Source organism: Sorex fumeus, unplaced genomic scaffold (genome assembly GCF_029834395.1).
Source record: "Sorex fumeus unplaced genomic scaffold, SorFum_2.1 ptg000034l, whole genome shotgun sequence".
Lineage (NCBI taxonomy): Eukaryota > Metazoa > Chordata > Mammalia > Eulipotyphla > Soricidae > Sorex > Sorex fumeus.
The window spans coordinates 17,498,824-17,525,656 of NW_026606091.1; the positions used below are offsets into that span (position 1 = coordinate 17,498,824).

General features: G+C 39.7%; 1 protein-coding gene across 2 annotated transcripts in view; it reads left to right on the forward strand.

The window, feature by feature from the left end:
• The window catches only part of TEK (TEK receptor tyrosine kinase), a 121,060-nt gene that overhangs the window by 72,595 nt on the left and 21,632 nt on the right, over window positions 1–26,833 (forward strand). Inside the window, exons 10-14 of one of the 2 annotated variants that reach the window (XM_056117103.1) lie at window positions 3,778–3,939; window positions 5,370–5,504; window positions 15,290–15,586; window positions 23,387–23,686; window positions 25,797–25,951. In XM_056117103.1, the coding sequence (XP_055973078.1) occupies window positions 3,778–3,939; window positions 5,370–5,504; window positions 15,290–15,586; window positions 23,387–23,686; window positions 25,797–25,951 (1,049 nt within the window). The remainder of the gene's footprint in view (window positions 1–3,777; window positions 3,940–5,369; window positions 5,505–15,289; window positions 15,587–23,386; window positions 23,687–25,796; window positions 25,952–26,833) is intronic. The other variant, XM_056117104.1, reaches the window with a different exon arrangement.

The following is a 26,833-nucleotide window of genomic DNA, read 5'->3' on the forward strand; positions in this document are numbered from 1 at the left end:
GAATTTAGTTCCATTTTTATTGTGACCCTTTTCATCATTAAAGAAAGTAACTCAGAGAACCATTATTTTTAGGATTTTTCACATAATATGAAGCCCATAGCTTTACTTTATATTTAATTGATAATTTTATTATTTTTAATTATTTTATTTCATTTTAATTTTACACATATTCAGGCTTTAAATATTATTCATGCTATAAATTATTTCAAAATTCAATTTAATTTAAGTAGATTTATGTTCATTTGTCACTTGAGAGAAAGAAATAAAGTGGGAGCAAACCCAAGTAAACTTAGCTGTTATAGACAGATACCAGGAATTTTATATTTAGAAGTTATTTAGAAGTACTTAAAATCATTTAGACAGAAACACCTAATAGCTCTTTGGTTTATTCTAGTTAAGTGATTGGACTAAGTACTTTCCCCATACTCTCTTATTTTATATTTTCAAAAATATGAATCACGTGCAATAGGTAATTGTCTCCATTTTATTCATCAGGAAACAGGTTAATAAGAATTAGGTCACTTGTCTAGAGCACATCTGGAAAAAAAAAATCTTACCAGGTAGAGTGTCCTAACTGTAAAACCCGTACCTTCTATTTGAGATCATTTTGCTTTCAGAGATTACAAAGCAAGATATTCAAAGATGATTCATGTTAGACCTATTTCATTAGAAATATTTGGAAAATCCTCGAGGTAATTTCTGGAATGAACTTAATGTAAAAAACTTAGAGTGTAATATTTGTAAAGGCCTATGACAACAGTAATGTCTCAAATATAGCTTCATTGATGTGGATTTTCTATTTTGAGATTCCTTGTTAACCACCTCAGAGTCTTGAATTTTTAAAAAAAATTTTTTTATTAGTGAATTACCGTGAGGTACAGTTACAGACTTAACAAACTTTCGTGCTTGCGTTTCAGTCATATAATGATTGAGTACCCATCCATCCTTCAGTGCCCATTCTCAACCACCAATGATCCCAGTATCCCTCCCCTCACTCCCACCCTAATCCCCACCCCACTCCACACCGCCTCTGTGGCAGGGCATTCCCTTTTGTTCTCTCTCTCTCGTTTTGGGTGTTGTGGTTTGCAATAGAGGTATTGAGTGGCCATTGTGTTCAATCTATAGTCTACTTTCGGCACTCATCTCCCTTCCCGAGCGGGTCCTCCAAACACCCTTTGTCACTTCTTTTTATAAGAGCTTGCCATTTTGACTGTAATAAAATATACATCTGATGATTAAACACACTGTGGATTTTACTTGCTTATATAACAAAGCACAACTTGATGGATTTATGTTGTTTAGCATTGCGCTAAACTTGCCTAAGTAAAACATGCATCCAATCTGGGTGGTCCAATTTCTTTAGCATGACCTACCTCCTGTCAGAGGACACTGCTTGATTCCACCTCTAACCAGCTTTGCAAATCAGTGAAAATAGAAATGTTTTACAGTTTCTAGGGCAAAATTATATACCATTATTTTGAATCGCATTTTATAGATTCATTTTAAAATGTAATATGAAATACTTGTCAGGCATATCATATACTAAGCAACAATAATTTTTTCAGAGACTGAAAGAAATTCTGCATGCTGGCACTGGTCTACAGACAAGCAGTTCAAAGTCAATGTCTTAAGTAATTTCCTTCTAAATTTTCGCTTAACCAGCCAATAGGATTTTCTGAATGCTAATTTTTGTCTCAGAACCTGTTTTTTTTTTTTTTAATTTTTGGGTCACACCTGGCGATGCACAGGGGTTACTCCTGGCTCTGCATTCAGGAATCACTCCTGGTGGTGCTCAGGGGACCATATGGGATGCTGGGAATCGAACCCAGGTCGGCTGTGTGCAAGGCAAGTGCCCTACCTGCTGTGCTATTGCTCCAGCCCCTCAGAAACTGTTCTAGGCATTGGAAATGAAGAAATGGGGCATTTGCCTCAGGAAACGAATTCTGGGGCAAGGCTGAAGGAGTACCTGTAATATTAAACGGGGGGGGGGGGAGGGTCAAGCTGCCTTGAAAATATAACATTAAAGCAAAATTTTAAAGGTAAATTCTAAGGATAGAGACTCTTTAGAGATAGAGAGGAAATGTGAATGCACTGACTATTATCATACAAATAAGTTCTTCAAAAATTTTTTCTCTAAAACTTTTTCCCCCATTTTTATAAATTGTTTATATTAGAGATGAACTCTAGGGGCCAGAGAGGTAATATAGCAAGTAGGGTGTTTGTGTTGCATGTGTGTGACCGATCCTGGTTGGACCCATGGCATCCCATATGGTCCCCTGAGCACCACCAGAAGTAATTCCTGAGCACACCCTGAGCATTGCTGGGTGTGCCCAAAAACTGAAACAAAACAAACAAAACAATTGAAATGAACTTTTATTTGTTTTTGTACAATGTCTGTTTGCAAGACTGTTGTAATAAAGATTTCTTTATCCCCCAAGAACCAATTCTCAACCTCTTGAACTTATATTGGCTTCATTAGGAACACATGATTTTTGAGATGTGAAATTATTCTGGAACCAGGAAGATCACATAGGCTGGGGCCATAGATATAACTAAATGGATGAGTAAATGTTTTGCATGCAGAAGATCCTGGTTCAACTCCCAACACTGCAAATGATCCCTTGAGCACAACTAGGATGAATTTCTGAGCACAGAGCTGGGTGTGATCCACCCACATAAGCAAACAATTGAACAAAAAGCAATAAAACCTTTCTTTACTTTTTTTCTTTTTTGGGGGGGGTTACATCCAGTGATATTCAGGGTTAGTCTTGGCTCTGTGCTCAGAAGTTACTCAGGGACTCTATGGGATGCCAGGGATCGTACCCAGGTCAGTCAAATGCAAGGCAAATGCCCTACCCACTGTACTGTCGCTTGGACCAAAAAAATTCCTTTCTTGATTGTAGGCAGGAGAAGTAATATTTGGATAGGAGAAGGGTCTAAGTGGAAGAGGCTTGAGCCAATGAAGGTTCTAGAAACTACTAAGAACAAGGTAACAGACTCTTCTGAAATTCAAAAAGTAATGAAGCCATGCTAACCTTGATCTTAACAACCCATGTCTGACTTAAGAAATTCTGAGCTGTAAAGTAATAAATGCGTGTTGTTTTAAGATGAGAGACAGAGACTGACAAGAATGAGAGAGAGAATAAATAGTCTAGTGGGAAGATGGATATCAAATAATCCCATAATGTCACAAATATCACAAGCAAAGAAAAAGTGTAAGTTCCAGGAAAACATATTTTACACCAGCTTAATTGAGATTCTAGAATTTCCCCTATGAAGAAGTCACATCAGATCTGAAAGTTGATCAAAGAATACTGCAATTTGGAGCACTTTTTGCAGCAGAACATCTCACAAGAGAATAGCAATTAAGGGCCTGATACCGGGACCAGATTAATATGTTGATAGTTGGACGAACTGACACAAATGAGAGATACTAGAAAGTATTGGACAAGGGGAAGGAGTATGAACAGAGGTAGGGGTTCGATTGTGCAGGGCTGTGAAGGTCATTGAAAAACTATGATTTTACTCTATATGTAACATGAATATATTTAAAGGTTTTCAGCAGAGGGATGCTTATATTTAAGAAAGCATTTTGAATTTGGATAACGAGTTGGAGGAATAAGAGCCAAGTCAGTAGATCACAAAGCAGGTGATTGTGTTTACTCTGAGCAGAGAGTACTAAGAGGACTTTGTTCAAAGGTTATCTCTGCCTAAGAACAACACCTGGACCCCAAAGTGTAAAGACTGTAAAAATCTGATTGTTGAAATTTTATTTAGTTCTTCCAAAGCCCCTGAATGCTCCAAATGTGATCGACATTGGACATAACTTTGCTGTCATCAACATCAGCTCAGAACCTTACTTTGGGGATGGACCAATCAAATCCAAGAAGCTTCTGTACAAACCTGTAAATCATTATGCGGCTTGGGGACATATTCAAGGTAAGGCTGGACAGGGAAGTCACCTGCAAGAGATGTGGCCCTAGAAAAGGAAGTTTCACAAAAATAGAAATTCCTTCTCTTTGTTTCAACTCTCTCCTCCAATTTGGTCTCTGTGGCAGAGAGCTTTATTTCTGAGTATTCAAGAGAGCAATGTGGATTCTTAAGTTCTGCGGTTAATGTTTTGGACATTGTGATTCTGTACTGTGGGACATGAAACCAACCTGCATAAAGAGTTAGTTTTGATGTTACTGTTCCCTTTCCTTTGAATCTCTATTCCTGGTTTTAGTTACTCTATCTTATATAATCATGGTAAAAACAAATTTAAAAACACTGTGTTTATGCCATGAATATGATAACAGAGAAGTCCAGGCTTGCTGGAAAAGCAGAGACTTCATCTGTTTAAATCTGGGGGGAGGAGGGATGATAATAGCTCCTATATTGATTTGTTTGTTTTTCTCCATTGAGTCTTGCTAAAGCACAGATCCTGAGAAGGATTTGGATCTGAAAAGTCTGGGTTTTGCCAGACTGGGGGGTGGGGGGGACTGGGGGAGTAGGGGGCTAAGAGGGGTTGAGGCAAAGAGAGTTACCTGCCCCTCCACCAGCTTCCTGAAAGAACAAACAATTGAGCGAAAAGTGGTAATGAGTCAAAAGTTAAAGAAAAATATTGTTATTCATTAAGTTTATTTTAAAATGCAAATTGCAGTTGCATTTTTGCATGATAATACAAAATAATTTTTCAAATGATAACTGAGTATTATCACCTGAACAAGTTGCTTCAGTTGCTGCGTTTTATAGAGAGACCCTCCACTACCAGCTTGTAAGGTATCTGGTATCCCCTCACCAAAACTTTATTTTAACTATGCATATGATGTTCTGAAAAATGGCCCTCTACTAACTTTACATAAATGAAGAAGTTACAAAACAGAATAAAGGGGAAGTTTTTGGCTTCCTACCATTAACCGACCTGAATAATTCAATGGTCATGGAACTCAGAATTACTGAATTATTCTATTATCAATTTAGCCAAATTCAGAATCTCAGAGACTGTTTTTGCCAAACTGCTGAATGGCTAGCTCATAGTAAAAAAACAACTTTTGAGGGTTTTATTTAGTTTGGGTTTTTGCCATGGTGGTAATAATACTAATCCATACTCTCTTTCTATTCATGAATATCCATCCACAAGTGGTCATTTAATAACTCATTTTTTCTTCTAATTGGGAATCTTTTTATAAGTAAACAAAAAACTGCCCATGCAATATCTAGGTAGATATTGATTAAATAATTAAAAGAAAATAAACATGCCTTTCTGTTTCACTAAGACATTGTATTTTAAAATCCCAAACATCAGATCACATTGCAATAACAACATTCCCGTTTAAAGAATGCAAAAGAATGCCAACTGAAGTTTCCTGGACTTTCTCTCTTTCCAGTGACAAATGAGATTGTTACCCTCAGCTACTTGGAACCCCGAACAGAATATGAGCTCTGCGTGCAGCTGGTGCGGCGTGGAGAGGGAGGGGAAGGCCATCCTGGACCCGTGCGCCGGTTCACAACCGCTTCTATCGGTCAGTGGACACAAACAGCATTTATTCACAAACTCGATGGGAGGGGGAGGAAGGGGAAAGAGGAAGGAAGACCAGGAAGGGTGGTGGTGATTGAGTGGGTGGGTGGGGATGGAGGTGGCAGGAGCTTGCTCTGCAGTGGGTGGGAAAGTGACAGGAAGGTTAGGCACTTTGAGCCAAAGCCTTCCTTTATTTGGGCTGCACTCCTTGTCTAGCTCCCCAGGGGAGGGTGTCTGCAGCAACCCTCCGGGACAGAGGAGGAAGCAGATGAATCTTCAGGAAAGCAGGGACATCCCTTAGGAGTTGGGATTTACTTAGCAGCAACTTTGTTGAGCCTTGGCTCTTGTGTTTTGTCACCAGCTTCCTGTTTCCATGTGAAGGGCTGGGATCCAGGTTCTTGTCCCATACATACCTCAGAAACCCCCGTTTATTTATTTAAAAAAATAATGACCAATTTTTCAAAGTAACTCATGCCTGAGCTAAACATCAAATAGAACAGAAAGCTTTTATCTAAGAAAGGATAACCTCCTGCTGCCTCCCCCTCCCCTCACCCCCTCCTGCAGTCTATAGGCAGACAGTTTTACCTCTTTCAGCTGTTTCTTCTCTTAGACACTTCCTTGTTTGTAACTCAGTTCTCAAAAGTGGCACTTGGAGCAATTGCCCAGATAGAAATTTCTGGACCTTTAGGCTCATTCAATAGGGTTGAGGTTAGGTTGGGCATAATTTCTAAGTCAGATGGGTAAGACAAATACCATATGATTTCACTCATGTGTGGCACAGAAACAAAACAGACAAATGAACCAAATAAGACAAAAATAATATTTTAGATTATAAAACTAAATTAATGGTTACTAGAAGAGGGGAGGGTAAATCAGGTACAAAGGGATGAATTGTATGGTGATGAGATAGACTTCTATGTACCTATTTAGTATGTATGCTTTTTGATTTATAGTAATGTCAATCTCAAACATATATATAGTATCATAAATCACTATTACTTCAACAAAAATATTTTTAGCTGGAGATAGGACTCAGTGGTGCTCATGCCTTGCATGTATGAGGTCCTGGGTTCAATAGTAACACTGAAAAAAATATATATATATGCATATATATTTTTGGCTGGAGTGATAGCATAGTGGGCAGGATGTGCACAAATGCCTTGCGCACGATCAACCCAGGTTCTAGTCCTCTGTCCCTCTTGGAGAGCCCGGCAAGCTACCAAGAGTATCCCTCCCACATGACAGAGCCTGGCAAGCTCCCCGTGGCATATTCGATATGCCAAAAAACAGTAGCAAGTCTCAGATGGAGATATTACTGGTACCCTCTTGAGCAAAGCAATGAACAACAAGAGGACAGTACTACAGTGCTATATATATAAATGGGCACTGGTGGAGGGATGGGTACTTAATCATTGTATAATTGAAACCCAAGCACAAAAATTTGTAAGTCTACAACTGTACCTTTTGGTTTGTCACTAATAAAATTTTTTTAAAAACGTGTTATCTTTGCCATCTTATAGAATGAAAGGTTGGGTCTCAGTGAGTTAATAACTTCCCCTTGCAATATCATACTGAATCTTCCAATAAACTTCTGTCTCCAGCTTTTGTTATTTTTACTGAGGAGTTCAAAGGCACCAAGCCCTTATCCCAGTGGATAACATTTCCATGTTTTACGTTGATTTACTAAAAGGATATGGAACAATTCAGTTAAGAATTAGGAAGAATATCTCACTTTCCTGCAGATGCTTATACTGTAATAGAGATGTTTCCTCTATGCCACCCACCTAGTTAGTTTACATCTGAATAGCAGCAGCTTTAAATAACCAAATGGGATTCAAGAGCTACCAGTGTCCTTGCAGGAACATTGCAGAAGTAAGAAATATCTGCCTGGGAACTCAGTGGTTTGTGAGTAAATAACAACAACAACAACAACAATACCAGAAACTGTATATAGGCTAGAGAATAAAGGGATTGATGGGATTATGAATAAAGAAGTCCCAGACATGTTGTCAGGTTGCTGCTAAAATTCAAATTAGCCAGTGTTGAATCAAAAGAGAAAGGTCATAATCTGACTCAGATGGAAAGTATTTATGGAGCAGAACATAAAACACTTCACAGACCCAAACTGTACTGTCTTCAAGCCTCAGAGTATGTTCCAGATAGGATGTATTTAAAGATCTCTTGGAATATCTCAAAGTAGTTCTCAGGGTGGGAAGGTAATGTGCAAGTTTCTTCTTTTCCCATTGCTTGAATTTTGCTGATGTTTGTTTTTTAATTCACTGGCAGTTGCCCTCTTTATAAGTGTGTTGACGGAGTGGTGGAGGCCAGCAGGAGAGGGAATAGCACACACATTCAGGTCAGAGAGGGAGAAGGGTGTGTAAACTCAAAAAGGGCACAGCACAGCAGCTCTATTTCTCCCGCTGCCCGGGTTCGGTAGTCTCATGCCGCTTCCCCCACCCCGGAGAGGTGGATGGCGATGGGCAGGCAAGGGAAGGAATGAGGATGGTTGGTCTTAGTCGCAGTTTATTCCAATCCTCTCTCCATCCACTCCAGTCTCTCTCCTCAGCCTCCGCCTCCTGCTTCTTCCTCCCCCATGCTACTTCATTCTCCTTCTCCATGCCCCTTCATCCTCCTTCTCTGGAGTCTGGATTCTGATTCCTGATCTCCTTTCTCCTCCTTCTGATCCCCCTCTTACAGTCTGGTTAAATCCCAAAGCATGAGGGGTTGGGGTAATAATTACACAAGGGTGTGGTCACAAACAATAGGGGTAGAATTCTTTCCCTCAGGGAAAGCGCTCCTACGACAGATCCTCTCTCAGCAGGATGACCAACCCTAGAGCAGAATCCCGTGGGTGTGTTTCTCCTCTCCTTGTCCGACAAGCATATAAGCATATATAATATAAATAATTTTTATGGATACAGTAAGAAATATCTTAAACTTATAGAATTGCTCTCCTAGGGCCATCTCAATCTCAGACTACAGTGCTCAGGCCAGATAGTCTTTCCCACCTCTAGCAGGATCCTAGTCTTGTCGTTACTTTTGGATCATGACAGCATTTGTCTATGATCAAACTCTTATAGTTAAGAACCGTGGCACTTTGGCCTGGCCATTTTGATGCCAGGGTAGCTCACCGCTTGCCCTGGGTCCATTCAGTCCCTTGTCGGGACCCTGCTTTTGGGGTGTTAGGAACTAAGGGCAACTGAGGCTTAAGTTGAGAAAGCAGATGCCCAGGAGTGAATAATATTCAAAGCCAATTAAATCCTAAGTTACATAGCATAATGTTAACGGTCTTCCTGTATCCATACAGAAAGGGCATTGCTTTAAAGTAAACTGTTCATAAAGCATAAGGAGAGGAGTAAGGCAATATTTCACTCATACATATAAAATCATAGATTTCTGAGGAATCTAACCTTACAAGTTAAGAGTCTGATTAGGGAAAAACTGATTAACTGGTTGGGAAGGAGAGCATAGGGAAGAATTTACAGATAAAAACAATGGAATGGAAATGCCTCAGGAGCACTGTGATGGGTGTAACCAGATAAACCTAAGTTCCTTGTGGAGAAAGGACAAAGCAATGTCATCCTACAGAAGGGAAGATGAAAAGGAAAGACAATGTATTGAATTATGCCTGTTTTTTGTAATTTTTTGTATGGGGAGTGTTTCCCAAGTAATACTCAGGGGACCCTGGGACCACTTCTGCCAATAATAGGCCTGATGCTATTCAGGCTCAACAGCCCTAGGGACCACCAAAGCCAGGCCCACAGTGCTTGGGGGATCATTCGGTGCCAGGAATCAAACTTGGGTCCTTTGCATGATAGATATGCCTTCAGCCCTTTACGTTTCCACTTTTTCCTTAAATTTCTCCTCTGTATCTTAGATTTCACCTTTGAAACATCAGCCCTCTGTTCTGCTTTGCTTCTGTAAGCCTGCCTGTCCACTCTGTGGCTTATTTCGAAATTTAAAGTTTGGAGTTGAGCAAAAGGAACTTACATTGCCTCTCTCCATTTGCAAACATTATCACTTAAAAAATCACTTAACTTCCCGTTAGTCATCGATTTGCTCGAACGGGCGCCAGTAACGTCTCCATTTGTCCCTGTCGCGTGCTAGTGTAGCCCAATGGCATCTCTTCGCTCCGGGAACATGGAGGGCCTCAAACCAATCGTTCATGATCTTGACAAAGAAGTCTGACCATCTGGTAGGTGGGCGGCCACGCGGTCTCTTGACATCCCGTGGAATCCAATCAGTAACAGCTCTAGTCCAACGGTCGTCTTTAAATCTCATTACGTGACCAGCCCATCTGATTTTCGACACCTTGGCAAATGAGACAGCGTCCCTGATCCTTGATCGTCCACGGATGTCAGAACTCCGGATTCGTTCTCTCATTTGAGTGAAACGTGATATTCCAAGCATAGCTCTTTCTATTCTTCTTTGGGAGACCTGAATGGCGTTCTCATCTTGTTTGCGTAGGGCCCAGGTCTCTGAGGCATATGTTAATGCAGGAAGAACAGTGGAATCAAAGAGATGTGCCCGGAGCCGGAGGTTCTTCGTCCTCTTAGCTATTTCTTCGACGTTCTTGAAGGCGTTCCAAGCCGCTCTCTTCCTCCTGCGCAGCTCGGGTGCCAGGTTATTTGTCATGTTGACCTCTCGACCTAGGTACACATAGCTGTTGCATTCGGAGATGGTCATTCCATTGAGAGCGAATGGGGCGTCAGGAACAAGGCTGTTTCTCATAAACATTGTCTTCGTAAGATTCAGCTGTAGTCCTACCTTTCCACACTCACGGTCAAAGTCGGCCAGCATTTGTGCCGCTTGGCTGATGTTTGGTGTTATTAAAACAATGTCATCAGCAAAGCGGAGGTGGTGTAGTTGCCGACCATCTATCTTCACTCCCATTCCTTCCCATTCCAGTCGTCGCATGATGTTCTCGAGGGTGGCACTGAAGAGTTTCGGTGAAATGGTATCACCCTGCCGCACCCCTCTCTTGACATCAACGATCACTTCTTTGTAGAATGGTGAGATCCTGGTAGTGAATCCGCAATACAGCTCACGGAGGATCCTGATGTATTGGGCTTGAATGCCCTGATTGGCTAGGGCTTCAATGACCACTTCCGTCTCAACAGAATCAAAGGCCTTCTTTAAATCAATGAACGTTAAGCAGAGCGGCATCTTGAACTCCCGAGAAACCTCAATGAGCTTGGTTATCGTGTGGATATGGTCGATGGTGCTGAATCCTTTGCGGAACCCTGCTTGCTCACATGGTTGTCCTTCATCTAGTGTTCTGCCAATCCTATTCAGGATGACTCGAGTGAACAACTTGTAGATGACAGACAATAGGCAGATCGGGCGATAGTTGCCAATGTCATGGATGTCTCCCTTCTTGAACAGTAGTACGGTCCTGCTGGTTTTCCATTGGGACGGAACCTTGCATTCAGACAGGTAGCGAGTGAAGAGCCGAGCCAGTGTATTGATGAGTACTGACGGCAGGTTCTTCAGGTGTTCAGGTCTGACCTTGTCTGGGCCAGGTGCTGTTTGCTTCTTTACCGACGAAATGGCGTGTCGGATTTTGGAAGGGAGAACGTTGGGAACGACATACCCATCCTGTGGAATTTGGTATGTCGGCAAGTGGACATGGCTATCGAAGAGATTTGAGTAGAAGTCATGGATAATCTTCTCCATTGCCGTTCTGGAGGATGTGATGGATCCATCAGGACGTCGGAGGGCAGTCATCTTGGTCTTATAGTTGGCGAAGGACAGGCGGGCGTTACGAATACTTTTCCCGGCTTCTGCCGCATCTACCAGTACTTCTGCTCTTCTCTCTTTGAGGTCTTCCTTGATCGCATCTCTGCACTGCTTTGAGAGCTCGGACGTTAGCTTGCGGTTGCCTGAGGCATGCGCCAAACCACGCTGGCAAATTAGCTCAAGAGTTTTCGAAGATAGGCGACTTTTTGTGGCTATCTCTCTCTTGGCGTTCCTCGCACATTCATGGAGGTGCTGAACCAGTCGATCGTATTCCTCGTCAATGTTGTCAACAATGGCATCTTCCCATGTTGCTGCAATAGTACCAAAGAGTTCCCAGTTGGTGGTCATTTTGGGAGATCTCTTTTTGAACTTTGCAGCCCTTTCTCCCCGCTCTGTGAAGTAGAATTTTGCACGAAGGAGACGGTGATCCGATCCCATTCGAAATTTTGGGACAACAGCGACATCAGTCAGGCAAAACCGTCGATTGAATATGATGTGGTCTATTTCGTTGTGGAATCGTCCACCGGGAGACTCCCATGTCCATCGTTTAGATTCTGCCTTCTGGAACTGTGAGTTACCATGAATGGTCTTGGTCGACATGATGAACTCAGACAGTCTCTCACCCTGTTCGTTCCATTCTAGGCCATGGGTCCCGATGTGAAGTTCTTCAGCTGATCTTCTCGGTCCTATCTTGGCATTAAAATCACCCACAATGATCTTGTAGAAGGTGTGGTCTTCTTTATAGAACTTCTCTAGCTCCATGTAGAACTTCTCGATTTCTCTTTCATCATAATGAGATGTTGGTGCGTAGACAACGAAGATAGAAACTGCAGGCAGTGAGCCACATCTATTCAAATGTAAACGTCCGATTCGGGTTGTTAGGCATTCGAATGAATCAATGCTCTTGGCCAAGTTTGTGTTGACAAGGACACCGACGCCTCCGACACCTCTTTTATCGCATGTTCCGAGGAATAATTCTTCTCCAGTGTCGAAAACGGCATGGTGAGATTCGTGCCTCCTTGTCTCGGTCAGACCAATGATGTCGTACTTGATCATTCGCGCTTGTACCATCAGGTCCTCCATGGATGCATCTGATGCTAGCGTACGTGCATTGAAAGTACAGACGATCATTTTTGTCTTCCTTCGTTGTGGCAGCCTAGGTCGGCCTTGAGATTTTGTCGGCCTCTCCTTTCTCATCCTTCTCAGTGCTGCCATGTCGGTGAAGCCTCCAGGGTCAGGTGAATGAGACCAGTTGTAGTTACTGGTCACTACTTCCACTACCCAGCCGTTGCCACACTCCAGGACGCTTTCCGGACCCGCGCGGCCGCTTGCGACACATCATAAGACACTAAATACCCATCTTCTGGAATTGTCGTACCATATTTGATAGGGTTCAAATATGGTAACACCTACAAGGGGGATTAGAGGTCACCCCAAAAGCCTCTATACCTCTCGGAAAGACTGGCAAGCTACTGAGAGTATTCCGCCCGCACGGAAGAGCCTGGCAAGCTATCCGCTGTGTATTCGATATGCCAAAACCAGTAACTACAACTGCAAACATTATAGAGAAAGGAATTATAAGACTTTTAGCGTAATGATGAACAAATGGTATAACCTGCTTATTGGTTCTTCCTCATGTTAACTTTGTTTTAGAGCTGGCCAGAGAGTCACTCTCCTGGTGGATAAAAATTCACCCTTCCTCTTGCTTCTCACTGAGTTATAGCAGTTATTTCCCTATTTTTTAAATTGCTCCCTGAATAATTAGATTTTTTTGTCCCAATGACTTCTTTACTGTGAAATTTTAATAAAACAGATTTCCTTTTATATATAGTGGCCCTTCATAAACTACTTCAGTATCTAAAACTGTCTCATGCCCCTAAGAGCCAATTTGTCTCTTAGGGGAAATAATGTCCTCACTGTATATTATGAGTCTGAGGGTCTTTATTCTGTTTTATGTCTGGAATTAAAAAAAATTATTAACTGAAAAAACAAATGTTTCTTTGTGCACTGACACAACATATGTGTCAGTCTTTTTTTGCAGGAGGGGGTAGAGGTGGAGGAGGGTGGGACACATGTCTAAGACATATCTCTTCCTTTGAAGAATGAAGTAGGAGGGAAGGAATGTTAAAAGAGCTCCTAGTACCTCCCAAGAATTTTTACATCTGACATTCCAAATGGTTCCTGACACCCTATTCGCTCTCAATGGAACGACCATCTCCGAATGCAACAGTACCTAGGTAGAGAAGTCGACATGACAATGACCTGGCGCCTGAGTTGTGAAGGAGAAAGAGAGCAGCTTGGAACACCTTCAAGAGCGTAGAAGAAATAGCTAAGAGGAAGAAGATCCTCTGGCTCTGGGCACATCTCTTTGATTCCTCTGTTCTTCCTGCATTAACATATGCCTCAGAGACCTGGGCCCTAAGCAAACAGGATGAGAACGCTATTCAGGTCTCCCAAAGAGGAATTGAAAGAGCTATGCTTGGAGTATCACGTTTCACTCAAATGAGAGAAAGAATCCTGAGTTCTGACCTCTGTTGATGATCAAGAATCAGGGACGCTGTCTCGTTTGCCAAGGCATCAAAAATCTGATGGGCTGGACATGTAATAAGATTTGAAGATGATCACTGGACTATATTTGAAGATGACCGCTGGACTAGAGCTGTTACCGACTGTATTCCACGGGACGTCAAAAGACCAGGTTGCCGCCCACCTACCAGATGGTCAGACTTCTTCATCAAATCCTGAACGATTGGTTTGGGGCTCTTAGTGTTCCTAGAACAAACAGATGCCATTGGGCTACACTAGCATGCGACAGGGACAAATGGAGATGTTACTGGTGTCCGCTCGAGCAAATTGATGATTAACGGGAAGTTAAGTGATCAAGTGATTCCACTTATTCCTCCTGGGTCTGGAAGATGAGTTTTCACTTTCTCTTACTCATGAACTTGGAGAACTTAGAATTTTTCAAGGTCACAAGACAAATGTGGCATGCTCCTGTCTCTTAGATTTTAAAACCCATGGAGTTTCCAGTTTGTTAATTTTTGTGGGGAGGCTGTTTTTTTGTGGATAATTGGAATTAGGAATCTTGTTGCTGAAACTCTGACTAGAGCTTGGTCTGGTTCTGTTATCTCTGCCGCTATGATGTCTGAAGTTCTCCTTGTCTTGGAGAAATATTCCTCCAATTATTTTAAAATGTACTGCTTAAAAAACATAGCAGAAACACTGAACCCACAATCCCACAATTTTGGCAAATCCACTGTTTTCACTTTTATCAGCTTCCTTCCTGCCTTTCACTAATTGTAGACATGACTTTTACAAGTTGCAATCAGAGTTTCTTATTCATGTATCATAAACAGTTTTACTGGGCTTCCAGTCTTTCCCCTGTAATCTATTTTATTAATTAACTGATTTGGGAGGGTGGGAGTCACACCCACCAGTGCTCAGGGGTTCTTCCTGGCTCAGTGCTTGGGGGACACTCCTGGTGGTGCTCAGAAGATTGTGATGCTGGGGTTCAAACCTGACTTTTCTACATTCAAAGTGTGTGTTCCTGTTTGCTGAGTGCTCTTTGCAGCCCAATGATCTATTTTAATTCGTAAGCTAGTTATATTAAAATGTATTAAAGTCTATTTTTCTCTTGAACATTTAAACTTCTACAAATTATTTACTGTTCCAAATATCACAATAAGCATCTTTGTGGTTATATTTTCTCTTTCTTGAGATTATTTCTTGAGGCTAAATCTGTTAGTCAAATTTAGCCTGGTAGGGTCAAAGTACATATTGTTTCTAGGGCTCTTGAAACATATTTTAAGCTTTTCTTTAAAGGTTTTATCATTGTATGACAATTATTCAAATTAAAAATTAAAAATATTTTAAAGTTTTGTTAGTTTGAAAAAATATATCACATGGATGGTAAGGTATGTTTCTTTGATAGCTTGTAACATTGTATGTTATTCCAGATGCCGTGGTTCCATGGTTAATCTGTAGTACTACATTTTAAGACTAAAACTATCTTTACTTTCTATTAAGAATGATTTTTTTATTTTCTTCTAGGTCTCCCTCCTCCAACAGGTCTCACTCTCCTACCAAAAAGCAAGTACTCTCTAAATTTGACCTGGCAACCAATACCTAAGGAGTCTTTAAATATTGATGATGACTTCTATGTTGAAGTAGAGAGGAGGTCTGTGCAAAGGAACAATGATCAGCAGAATATAAAAGTGCCAGGCAACTTGACTTCAGTGCTACTTAACAATTTGATGCCCAGGGAGCAGTACGTGGTTCGAGCCAGGGTCAACACTAAAGCCCAAGGAGAATGGAGTGAAGATCTCACAGCTTGGACCCTTAGTGATGGTATGTAACTTAAGATGCCCCAGCTTTACCCATAAAGCCTCTGGTCACAGTCATTTGGACTTTCCTCCCATTACTTCAAGATTTAAAAGGTTGGGCTTGAGTGATAGTACAGTGGATAGGGTATTTGCCTTGCAAGCTGCCCATCCCCTAGCCCCAGCATCCTATATAGTCCCCCAAGCACCGCCAGAAATAATTCCTGAGAATTATTTACCCCTGCATCTCCAGATGTTGTAAAAAAATATGCGCGTGGGGAAGGGTATGATGTGTGTTCACGGGCTCTCTGGGCAGCTGTCTCTCACCGTTTGTGTTTGGTGCTCTCGAGCTGCTGTGCATGGACGGGATCAGGACAGCTGTTGGCGATGGGCAGGCAAAGGAAGAACAAGGACCAAGCTGGTTGCTGATTAGCTGCATTTAGTCAATCTCTCATCTCTCCCATCTCACACAATCTTCCTTCCTAGCCCCATATTCCTAGATTCCAGATTCCCTGACTCTCATCCTGACTCCGACCCGCTGGATTCTGACTGACTCTTCTCGCTCTGATGACTCCCTGACCTTCTTTTTCAGCCTTTGTTCTCTGCTTCTTCTTCCCTGGATCCTGACTTTCCTCTTTTACAGTCTTAGTTTATACAGCAATCACATAGGGTGGTGATGCAAAGGTGGGGCTGAACATTAACAAATCAACAAAGAGAGGGAAGGCTTCTCCTCCAGGATATTAACTCAAGGACAAAATCTCATCTAAAGAGATTACTCCAGATTACTAGGAGATCTGCTTAAGGGTAGGATCCCAGCCAGGGTGTGTCACTTTCTTCTTTCCTCAGCTAGTCACAAATCACAAATCATCCTGTTATTCGTCGATTGCCTCGAGCAGGCCCCAGTAACGTCTCCTTCATCCTAGACCTGAGATTATATTCAAGGCTCTTTAGGAGAATGAAACCCATCATTGTTACTGGTATTTGGCATACTGGGTACGCCACGGGGAGTTTGCCAGACTCTGTCGTGTGGGCAGGCTACATTCGGTAGCCTGCCAGTTTGTCCAAAGTAGGAATGAGATAATAAGATGTCATAATAAGTTACGGGAGCTGATTTTTATAGTCTCTGAGTCTTGGCCGTTGATGGGATTACACAGCGCCAGGGGGCCAGTTGGTGGGTGTGACCCCCGCCTACTGGAATTTGGAGGATCTGGGTGGAGGATGCTCGGCCCAAATCCCCCAAATCCGGGTAGGCTTGGAGATCTCGGCCCCGGAACCCGCGTGACTTTGTGCCATCATGCTGAGACCACTCTCCGCACACATGAAGGTACTGGTAGAGGGACAAAGTCACGCGGGTTCCTCAGCTAGTAATCCACTTAAATAGTTGTAGTAAATCTACTTCTAATATTTCTAGCAATGTCGTTCTGTATGAGCACAGTAAGAGATATATCAAACTGGTTTAGTTTGGTTCTTCCTGAGGACATCTCACTATATATTCCAGGTCAGTTTAGTCTTCCTACCCCCAGCAGAGTCCTAATCTCATTGGATTAAGATCATGACAGCATTTGTCCATGACCATACTCTCAGTTTATAGTAGAGTATTGTGGCGCTTTGACCTGGTCCATTTCGATTCCAGGGTAGCTCACAGTTTGCTCTGGGTCCATTCAGTCCCTCGACGGGACCCTGCTTTTGGGGTGCTAGGATAAGGGCAACTGAGTTGAGAAAGCAGATGCCCAGGAGTAAATATTATTCGGAGTCAATCAACTCCTAAGTTGCAAAAGCATAATATTAACTATCTTCCTGTGTCCATACAGAAAGGACATTGCTTTAAGGTAAACTATGTAAAAGACATAACTTACAATACAAGTTCAGTGTCCTTAGAAGGATCTGATCTTACAAGCTAACAGAATATGATTAGGGAGAAGGTGGTTAACTGGTTGGGGAAGAGGGCACAGAGAAGAGTTTACAGATAAACGAAGGAATGGGAGTGACTTGGGAGCACTATGATGGGTGTAATCCAATAAACTTGAAGTTCCCTGCAGAAAGTGTGAAAGGACAAACCAATGCCATCCTACAAGGTGTGACCCAAAAGGCAAAGAAAAAAAAAGAAAAAAAATTAGGGAAAAAAGGACTTAAAAGTTTAAAAATTTTATTTTATTATAATTTAGGTTAAATGGTAACAATATTGTTAAAATATATGATGTTGAAGTGCAAAGTTACAGCAACCCACCAACATCAAAGTGTCCACCAAAGCTCCACCACTGTCATTGTGTCACTGCTACATTGATTTTAACCCCCCTCTTCTCACCTCACACTACCCTGCACTGCTTGGTGATTGGTTTCACAATCGAGGTCAAAGGTTTGTCCTTGTTCTATACTGTCTGCTTTCTTTGTTTTGTCTCACGGTGTTTCACAGATGAGTAAGCTCATCCAATATTTGTATTTCTCTTATTGACTACTTTTGCTTAATGTTACATTCCTCAGTTGCATCCACATTGCCAAGAATTGCATGGTTTCATCATCTCTTATAGTTGCATAGTATTCCACATGTATGCATGCCAAAGTTTCTTTACTCATTCCACTGTCAATGGACATTAGATTGTTTCTGTATGCTGGCTGTTGTACTAAGTACTACAGGTGTGCATATATCTTTTCAAATTAATATTTTTGTATTTGGGGGTAGATGCCAAGAAGTGGAATTGCTGGACTGTATGGGAGTTCTATTTTACCATTTTTCAATTGAGAAATCTCCAACTGCTTTCCTTAGAGGCTGAAATAGATGACATTCCCACCAACAGTGCATGAGGGTTCATTTAACTAACACCCCCACCAATGCTATTCATTACTATTCTTTTTGAAACAAGTCATTCTCACACATATCTCATGATTGTTCTTATTTGCTTTCCCTGATAATAAGCAATGATGAACATTTTTTACTATGCCTATTGATTATCAATCTTCTTTGAAGAAGTGATTTCAAGAATATTTCTTGAAATTGGCAAATGTTCCATGTACTTAAATTTGCAATAATTTAGGTATGAATGAGCTAAAATTTACCTCACGCAGGTAAACGGAATTAGTTATTAAGTAAATGAATAACATGAATAAGATTTTTCTAGGTTTTATTTAGTTCTATTAAACAGATATCAGGATTGTCACATAGCTATCTGCAGAGATATTTATTTAAAATGGATCTTGCCTAATATTAAATGCTAAATAAGTTTGCTTGAAAAAAAATCTCCTCAACAGTCAACTTTTGTGGTTTCAATATTTTCAATATATGCATGAGAATAACAAAACCACTCTCCCCCCCCCCAACAAATACTCTCCATTTTAGGTTTTTCTATATTACAAATTTGTCATTTTAAGTTAGTTGGACTAAAACTACTTCTTGGGTAGTATTAAAAGCTTTTATTTAATTTAGTGGAGTGTTTCATTTAGAATCATTGCATTAGAATTGTAATTTTGCACTTTTGAGTCCTTGGGAAGATGAAATATTTCTTGGTCACACCAATTACCACATAAATAAATCTGTACTATATGCTCTGAACTTCTGATGTCTGAGCCTCTTCTGCAGTTGGAGCTTGATTTCTTTTCACAGTAATAGATATGGAAATTGATTCAATGTTTCTCCAGCAATACTTTATCGGTATTTAGACATTAGTCATCATTTAAAAAATTCTGTGATATATAGACTTTGCAAATGGATTAAAAAAATAAGACTCAAATGTACACATTCCTAAAATTAAACATAGTTAACTTTTTTATATTTGCTTTTTCTATTCATTTATGAAAGTAATAGCAAGAGGGATAAAGAAAAATATGTTTTTGAGGGGTTTTGGGTCACACCAGGGTTCTCAGAGCTAACTACTCACTCCTACTCACTCTGTACTCATGAATTACTCCTGGTGGGCTTGGGGACCATACGTAGCGCTAAGGATGGAAGTCAGCTTGGCTGCATGTATAGCAAATACCCCACCCACTGTACTATTGCTCCAGCCCTAAATAAACTTTTGAACATCATTCCTGCTCTAAACTATCTCCTTCTCCCCACTGACAGCCAAATTTATGAATTTGTTACTTTATTTAAATTCAGTGCTTGGAAATAGGGGAAAAATAAATTCAATACTGTCTATATTAACACATTATACACATCAAGAAGTTATACGTATATACATATTAATCTTTATCTTGATATCTGGGCTGGGGCTGGAGTGATAGCACAGCAGGTAAGGTGTTTGCCTTGCAAGCAGCCAATATGGCTGACCCGAGTTCAAGTCCTCCACCCCTCTCAGAGAGCCCCGCAAGCTACTGAGAGTATCTCGCCCGCAGGGCAAAGCCTGGCAAGCTACCCGGGATGTATTTGATATGCCAAACACAGTAACAACAAGTCTCATGATGGAGATGTTACTGGGTCCACTTGAGCAAATTGATGAATAACGGGAGGACTGTGATGCTGATATTTGGGCTGGAGCAATAGCACAGTGGGTAGGGTGTTTGCCTTGCCAGCCAACATAGCTGACCTGAGTTCGATTCCTCTCATATTTGATATGCCAAACACAGTAACAAGTCTCACAATGTTACTGGGCCTGCTTGAGCAAATTGATGAACAATGGGAGGACAGTGACAGTGACAGTGATATCTTGATATTTGTTCAGATCTTATGTGGACCTGCATAATATTTTATATCATTATTTTTTCTGTTCACTTTTAGATAGACATTTTCTTTCTTTCTTTTTTTTTTTTTTGACTTTTTGGGTTACACCTGGAGATGCACAGGGGTTACTGGCTTTGTACTAAGGAATTACTCCTGGCAGTTCTTAGGGAACCGTACGGGATGCTGGGAATTAAACCCAGATCGGCCATGTGCAAGGCAAACGCCCTTCCTGCTGTGCTATTGCTCCAGTCCCGACATTTACTTTCTTTTTCTATTGGAACAAAAATGAAAGAAAAAGAAACCCAAATTATAGTGACACAAATTTCTCCATGCGCATGGATATGAGAACTTTTTTAGGAAGCATGTACAGAAAATGAACTGATGGGCTATTTATTTCTCTCTTTATTTTATTAGTTGGCATTTGGTCTATACCCAACTGTACTCAGGCCTTACACCTGGCTTTGCACTCAGATTTCATTCCTGGCAGGCTTGGGGACCATATGAGATACTGGGGAACCGGGTCTGTGGCATACAAGGCAAGCATCCGTCCCGCTGTACCATTGCTCTGGTCCTGATTTATGTCTCTCTAAAGTATCTATTCAGTGTGCATAATATCCAGAAGTTTATGAGACCATTATTTTTCCTATATCCACCTCTATATTTATGTTCTTTCCCTATATCATTTGATACTGTCAAATACTTTTTCATTTTGTCAACCTCTAAGATAAAAAATGGTGCCTTACTATTGATTTCAATTTTAGTTCCTTGATAATTAAAAGTTGAGCATATTTTCTTTGCTACTTCATTCAGCATTTGGATTTCTTCTTGTTTAATGTTTGTTGATATACATTGGCGATCTGCTGTTGGTTGACTTTTATTGCTGTCTTGTTAAAAATCATTAATTTGAATACATCTGTTTATATACATTGCTTATGTATTCTCCCAAATCTCTTTATTTTCATCTTATATCTTGTAGGCAGTTTAATTTAAGTAAAATTAGACCTGTCAATTTTTCGCCCCTGTGGCTCGTACTGCTTATGTTTTGGAATTATTCCCTATTGTGAGGTCATAAGTATATTCCCCATATTTCTACAGTAGTTTCTAGAGCTTTGTTTTGCAATTTTAGAACTTAAAAAAAAGGACTTCTTTGGGGGTTTAGTATAATTATTTAAATCTTATTGATTGGCATATAATAAGACAGTGGTTCAAGTGCCACAGGTTGAATAATCCCCCAGTGATTCATAATGTTTGTGTATCACATGCCAAATTCTCTTCTTGGTTTTGCATCAATTTTGAGGCACAGTTCTCGTCCCTTGACCTGTACAATTTTTTTCCTGTACCATTTCCAACCTTTTAAATTAACAGAGATTTGTTAAAGGTCTTGATAATAATAGATCAAATAACTTTCTGTGTTCAAAGTTGTCTTACATAATTACTGATTTTATATAAAGGCAGTCCTTGGACTCATTCACTATAAAAATAGCATTATCAATATCATATTTGAAGGATTAAATGAAAACAAACTAGTAGTCAGTGAAAGTTGACTTACCTTGGACAGTTTTATGGAATCACTTGGGGTTTTGGCTCTCCTACAAAATTTGTAGGAAAACAAATTTGGTCCCCGAATAATCAAGAACTTAAGGAAAATGTGAATGTCAAAGTTTTGATCTCATTTGATATCTTTGCTAATGTGCTATGTTATCATTCGTTGCATATAGGTTGTCCTAAGTAAAATTAAATGCTTATAGTTATAATTTTTTTGTCAGTACATAGGCTAGCAATTCTATCTTGTTAAGTGATAAGAATTAGTTTAAGGAATATCTATAACAACTTGGACAATATTATATTTACCATGGGTAAATATAATAAAAGACAATTCTTCAAGCATAAGAAAGGAATTACTTTAAGTTAGATTTGGTGTATGGTCCCAAAAATATATAAAAAAATCTATAATATATTTCTGTATGTGTATTAAAATAAATTTATGCTCGAGCGGGCCCAGTAACGTCTCCATTGGAGACTTTGTTGTTACTGTGTCTGGCATATCGAATACTCTCGGTAGCTTGCTGGGCTCTCCGAGAGGGGCGGAGGAATCGAACTCGGGTCGGCCATGTTGGCCGCTTGTAAGGCGAACGCCCTACCCGCTGTGCTATCGCTCCAGCCCTGTGCTATTGGAGTAGAAAAGGAATTAATATATTTAACAGGGTAAGACCACTGAGACACAAATGAATATGAGTGAGTTGACCAAAGTTTTCTAGCAAGCAATATGTGGGACTTGGGATTCTAATTCCATGTTTTGTTGGTTTTGGCCAAACCACCATGCCCATTCATCTCTTTGGATAGGCAATCAAATGCCTCAAAGAAATTCTTGTATAAATTATTTGAGCAGTCATACCCTACTTTTAAATAGTCTGTTATGATTAACATATCTATAGTGTTTTAGAATCGACTTTAGGGAATTTCTAAATGCAGATTGTTGGACTCAGACTCACTGAATCTAAATCAGACGTCTATTGAAGCAGTGTTTCATGGACACTTGCAAAAATAATTAATATAATTTTGATGCCAACCAATGCTTAATACATTTGTACATTTGCAATTGATAAATGGATACATGCTTGAACCTAAAATAAAAGTAATTATGATTAATCACTGTTTCTTTTCTTTTTTTTTTTTGAATCACTGTTTCTTGACTGGCAAACATATTCATCTTTTCAGTATCAGAGCTACTATTTATCTGTAATTTCTATAATAAAATTTGAAGTTTTAAAAACATCTGGGGCTGGATAACCTTCTGTCTGTGGATAAATCCTTTCTCTTTAGTGTGCAATTGTTCTTACTGTAGGGTGAGTTTCTCTTGGTCCATCATTTCTTTCATCTTGTTTGAGTGGAAATGGGGCCACATAGGGAACTAGGGTTGATGTTTAGTAATCTTCGGCAGATTTTCTGTGATTACACATACAGATGGGGACACAAGATCGAAGCTAGATCTTTTGTGACATGTTTTTCAAGTCAACATAGTGTCCACTGCCAAATGATTGGATTTACCATGATTAAAACACCCCTTAATTAATCATGCATGTTTATGAACTAGAATTAGTTTACTCAGACACATATTATCTAATCTATAGTAGTATATATTAAGTGAAATAATTCTGTTGTTTTTGTTTTTAGTTCCTCCTCCTCAACCACAAAATATTAAGATTTCCAACATCACAGACTCCTCAGCTATGATTTCTTGGACAATCTCGGATGGTTTTTCTATTTTTTCTATTATCATCCGTTACAAAGTTCAGGGAAAGAGTGAAGACCAACACATTGATGTGAAAATCAAGAATGCTACCATCACCCAGTATCAGCTCAAGGGCCTTGAACCTGAAACAGCCTATTTGGTGGACATTTTTGCAGAGAACAACATAGGTCCAAGCAACCTGACCTATTCTCATGAACTGATAACTCTCTCTAAATCTCAAGGTTGGTAGATAAAACATGCATTTACATAAGATTACTTCTGGAGAATTTCAAAAAACTTTAAAGTCTTAACACTTTTACATCATCTTTGTGTCTTATGACATCATTCATTTATCCTATGGGCTTCAGTAACTCCAGGAGATCCTTAAGATGTAAACACCCCTGGGAAAAATATCTGGTTGATTCATCTTCTATTTTTAAACTTTAATTAAATTTGCTTATTAGCTCCTCCCATCCATTCATGGAAGCTCTAAAGAATGTGAATTTGATTCCAAGGAGAACAAAGGTGGGACATGCTTTCTGGAGGCAGGCTTGGACAGGTGCTTTGGTGGGAGAATCTAAGACTTGAATTCTTTATCAACATGATCTTTCTTTTATAAGAATGATCTCAAAATGAGCTCTTTTGTAAGCTTGAATGACTCTGTGTTGCTCCAAGTATCCCTTTGATTTTTAATTTCAGATTGCAATGTCTCCATACCCATAACTAATAATGGAGGGAGAAAAACTTTTTAAAAAATTTTTATTAGTGAAACACCATGAGGTACAGTTGTAGGCTTACAAATTTTTGTGCTTGGGTTTCAGTTATACAATGATCAAACACCCATCCCTCCACCAGTGCCTATTCTCCACCACCACTGATCCCAGTATCCCTCCCACCCCCCATCTCCCCCACAAAAGGGCATTCCCTTTTGTGGAGGGAGAAAAACTTTTTCTTGTTGTTTGGTATTTTTCATTAAGGTTTGGTTTTGTTTGGAGGCTACATTAGGTGGTATCCAGGATGATCTGGTGCGGGAAAGGAAACCTGGGCTCCTATATGCAAAGCATGTATTTCAGCCCTTTCAACCATCTCCTCAGCCCCAAGAGTAAGCTCATTGAACCAGAGATCCATCAGAGTTTCAAGATGTGTCTAAGTGTCTGTAATTGATAAAACCTGTTGAATTTTAAAAGGCCATAGAGGGCAGGACTGTTTGCAGCCTATTTGAAATAGCATCTTCAAGACCTGTGAGCTGTGCAAAAATTAACTTATTCAAGTGAATGTCAATAGAGGGAAAGTACAACTTTCACTAATACATATTTTTACAGAAAATATATTTTTACAGATATTATAGTATTAAAATTTTTTGGGTTCAAGGTTTTCCTTGGGATTTAGAATTAAAGTCAAACAAATTATATTTTTAGTGCTGTTTCTTTGAAATAGTTTTGAGATGCAAAAGGAATGAGTCTTCTAATTAGAAATAGTCGTAGTTATCCAGTTATGTCCTTTATAAATGTTTCATTTTTATAGTTGTGGTTTGAAAAATATATGCAGGCCTTAAACACAAGGCATATATAAACTACAAACAGGACAATGACATAAACAACAAAAGAAGAGTCCTATCATTCAATTTTAAGCATCTCTTTATGTACATATAGAGGGAAAAGGAAAGACAGATCATTGCAAAAGAACATTTGTAAAAAGATAAACTCTCACTCAACATGTTGTCTATTATAAAAAGAAACTACATTACATTGTATTTTACCTTAAATTATGGAAAGTGGAAGAATTAGATAACAGTTTTTAACAGTTTATTTTGACCTGACACCTATTTTTTAAATTTTTATCTTCTATTCACCCTCCTTCCATTCCTCTCTCTCTCTCTCTCTCTCTCTCTCTCTCTCTCTCTCTCTCCTCTCTCTCCCTTCTCTTGTTGATATTTTCAGATTTTCTCTATCTGTTCTTAAAACTATACAATTTTTGAAAAAGGATCTTACAGACTCTACTTCTTAGCATCATGGAACTTTAAAGATTTTTTTCAGGTGAAGCAATTGTCACACTCCTAAACCCACACGTATAGGTAGTTACTCATTCTCACTATGATCTGATAACAATCATGTGCTTTCCCTCTACTTGGAAATAAAAGGAGGAAAAATGACAATAGCCAAAAGTCAACATATTGCCATTAAAAATTCCTTTGCATATTCAGAAATGAGTTTTAGAAATGAGTACCAGGTTGGGGAACCAGGCTAGCATCACCGTCTACCTTCCCATAATGTTTTGACTTCTTCCACAAATGGTGTTGGCTTTTGTCTCCCTAAAGTAACCCTGCTGCTTCTACTGTGTTCTCCTTCACAGCATTAGGGGACCTCGGAGGTGGAAAGATGCTGCTCATAGCCATCCTCGGCTCTGCAGGAATGACCTGCCTGACGGTGCTGTTAGCCTTTCTGATCATGTTGCAACTGAAGAGGGCAAATGTTCAAAGGAGAATGGCACAAGCTTTCCAAAACGTGGTAGTATATTATCTTCCTATTGGCTAAGAAATGCAAATCTACACATAGGAAGAACCTTTCCTTTATTTATTTTGGGGTTTAGGACCCACCTGACAGTACTCAGGGATTCAGGGATCACTTCTGATGGTGCTCAGGGGATCATTTAGGGATCAAACCTAGGGTTGGCAATGTGCAAAACAAGTTCTTTATTTGCGCTAAACCATCTCTCTGACTCCAGAATCTTCACTTTAAAGATGTGAACCAAGAGATTGACTTAAAAAGCATTCTTTTTTCTTTAGTCAAGTATCTTCTTTATTCTGACTTCCTTTATGAAATGAGAGATATATGTATAATTTCTTGTCTAAGCAGGAACACCTATAAGAATGAGGTTTTGTCTGAATAATTATGCAGGAAACCAAACCAAAATAACACTATTGCCACCAAAATGAAACATATGGTCATTCTAGGCATAATATACCAGATAGATTAATTTTCCAGTAAAAGGATTTGCACAATTGTTGGTACAGAACTACATGAGTACATATAGAACCCAATGTGATTGGTAATAATTTATTACAATAAATAAAATTTCCCCACATATTTCTATTTTCAGTTACCATTTCGTACCTTTAACATTGTTCTCCACTTTTTTATACATACCTCCTATATGTTTAAGAATAATATAGACAAAAAAAAGAATAATATAGACATATATGTATATGTACATACATATATGGAAAGTATCTTCGTAACAGAGTCACGATTCATGGAAGTTGGCATGCTTCATTCTATCATCAATTAATTCTGGCCAGGAACAACAGTTAATAAGATCCTTCTATTCCACTGGAATCTTTTTGGTACACCCCTCTGGTTTGTGGTTTTAGGATGTATAAAAATGACTTG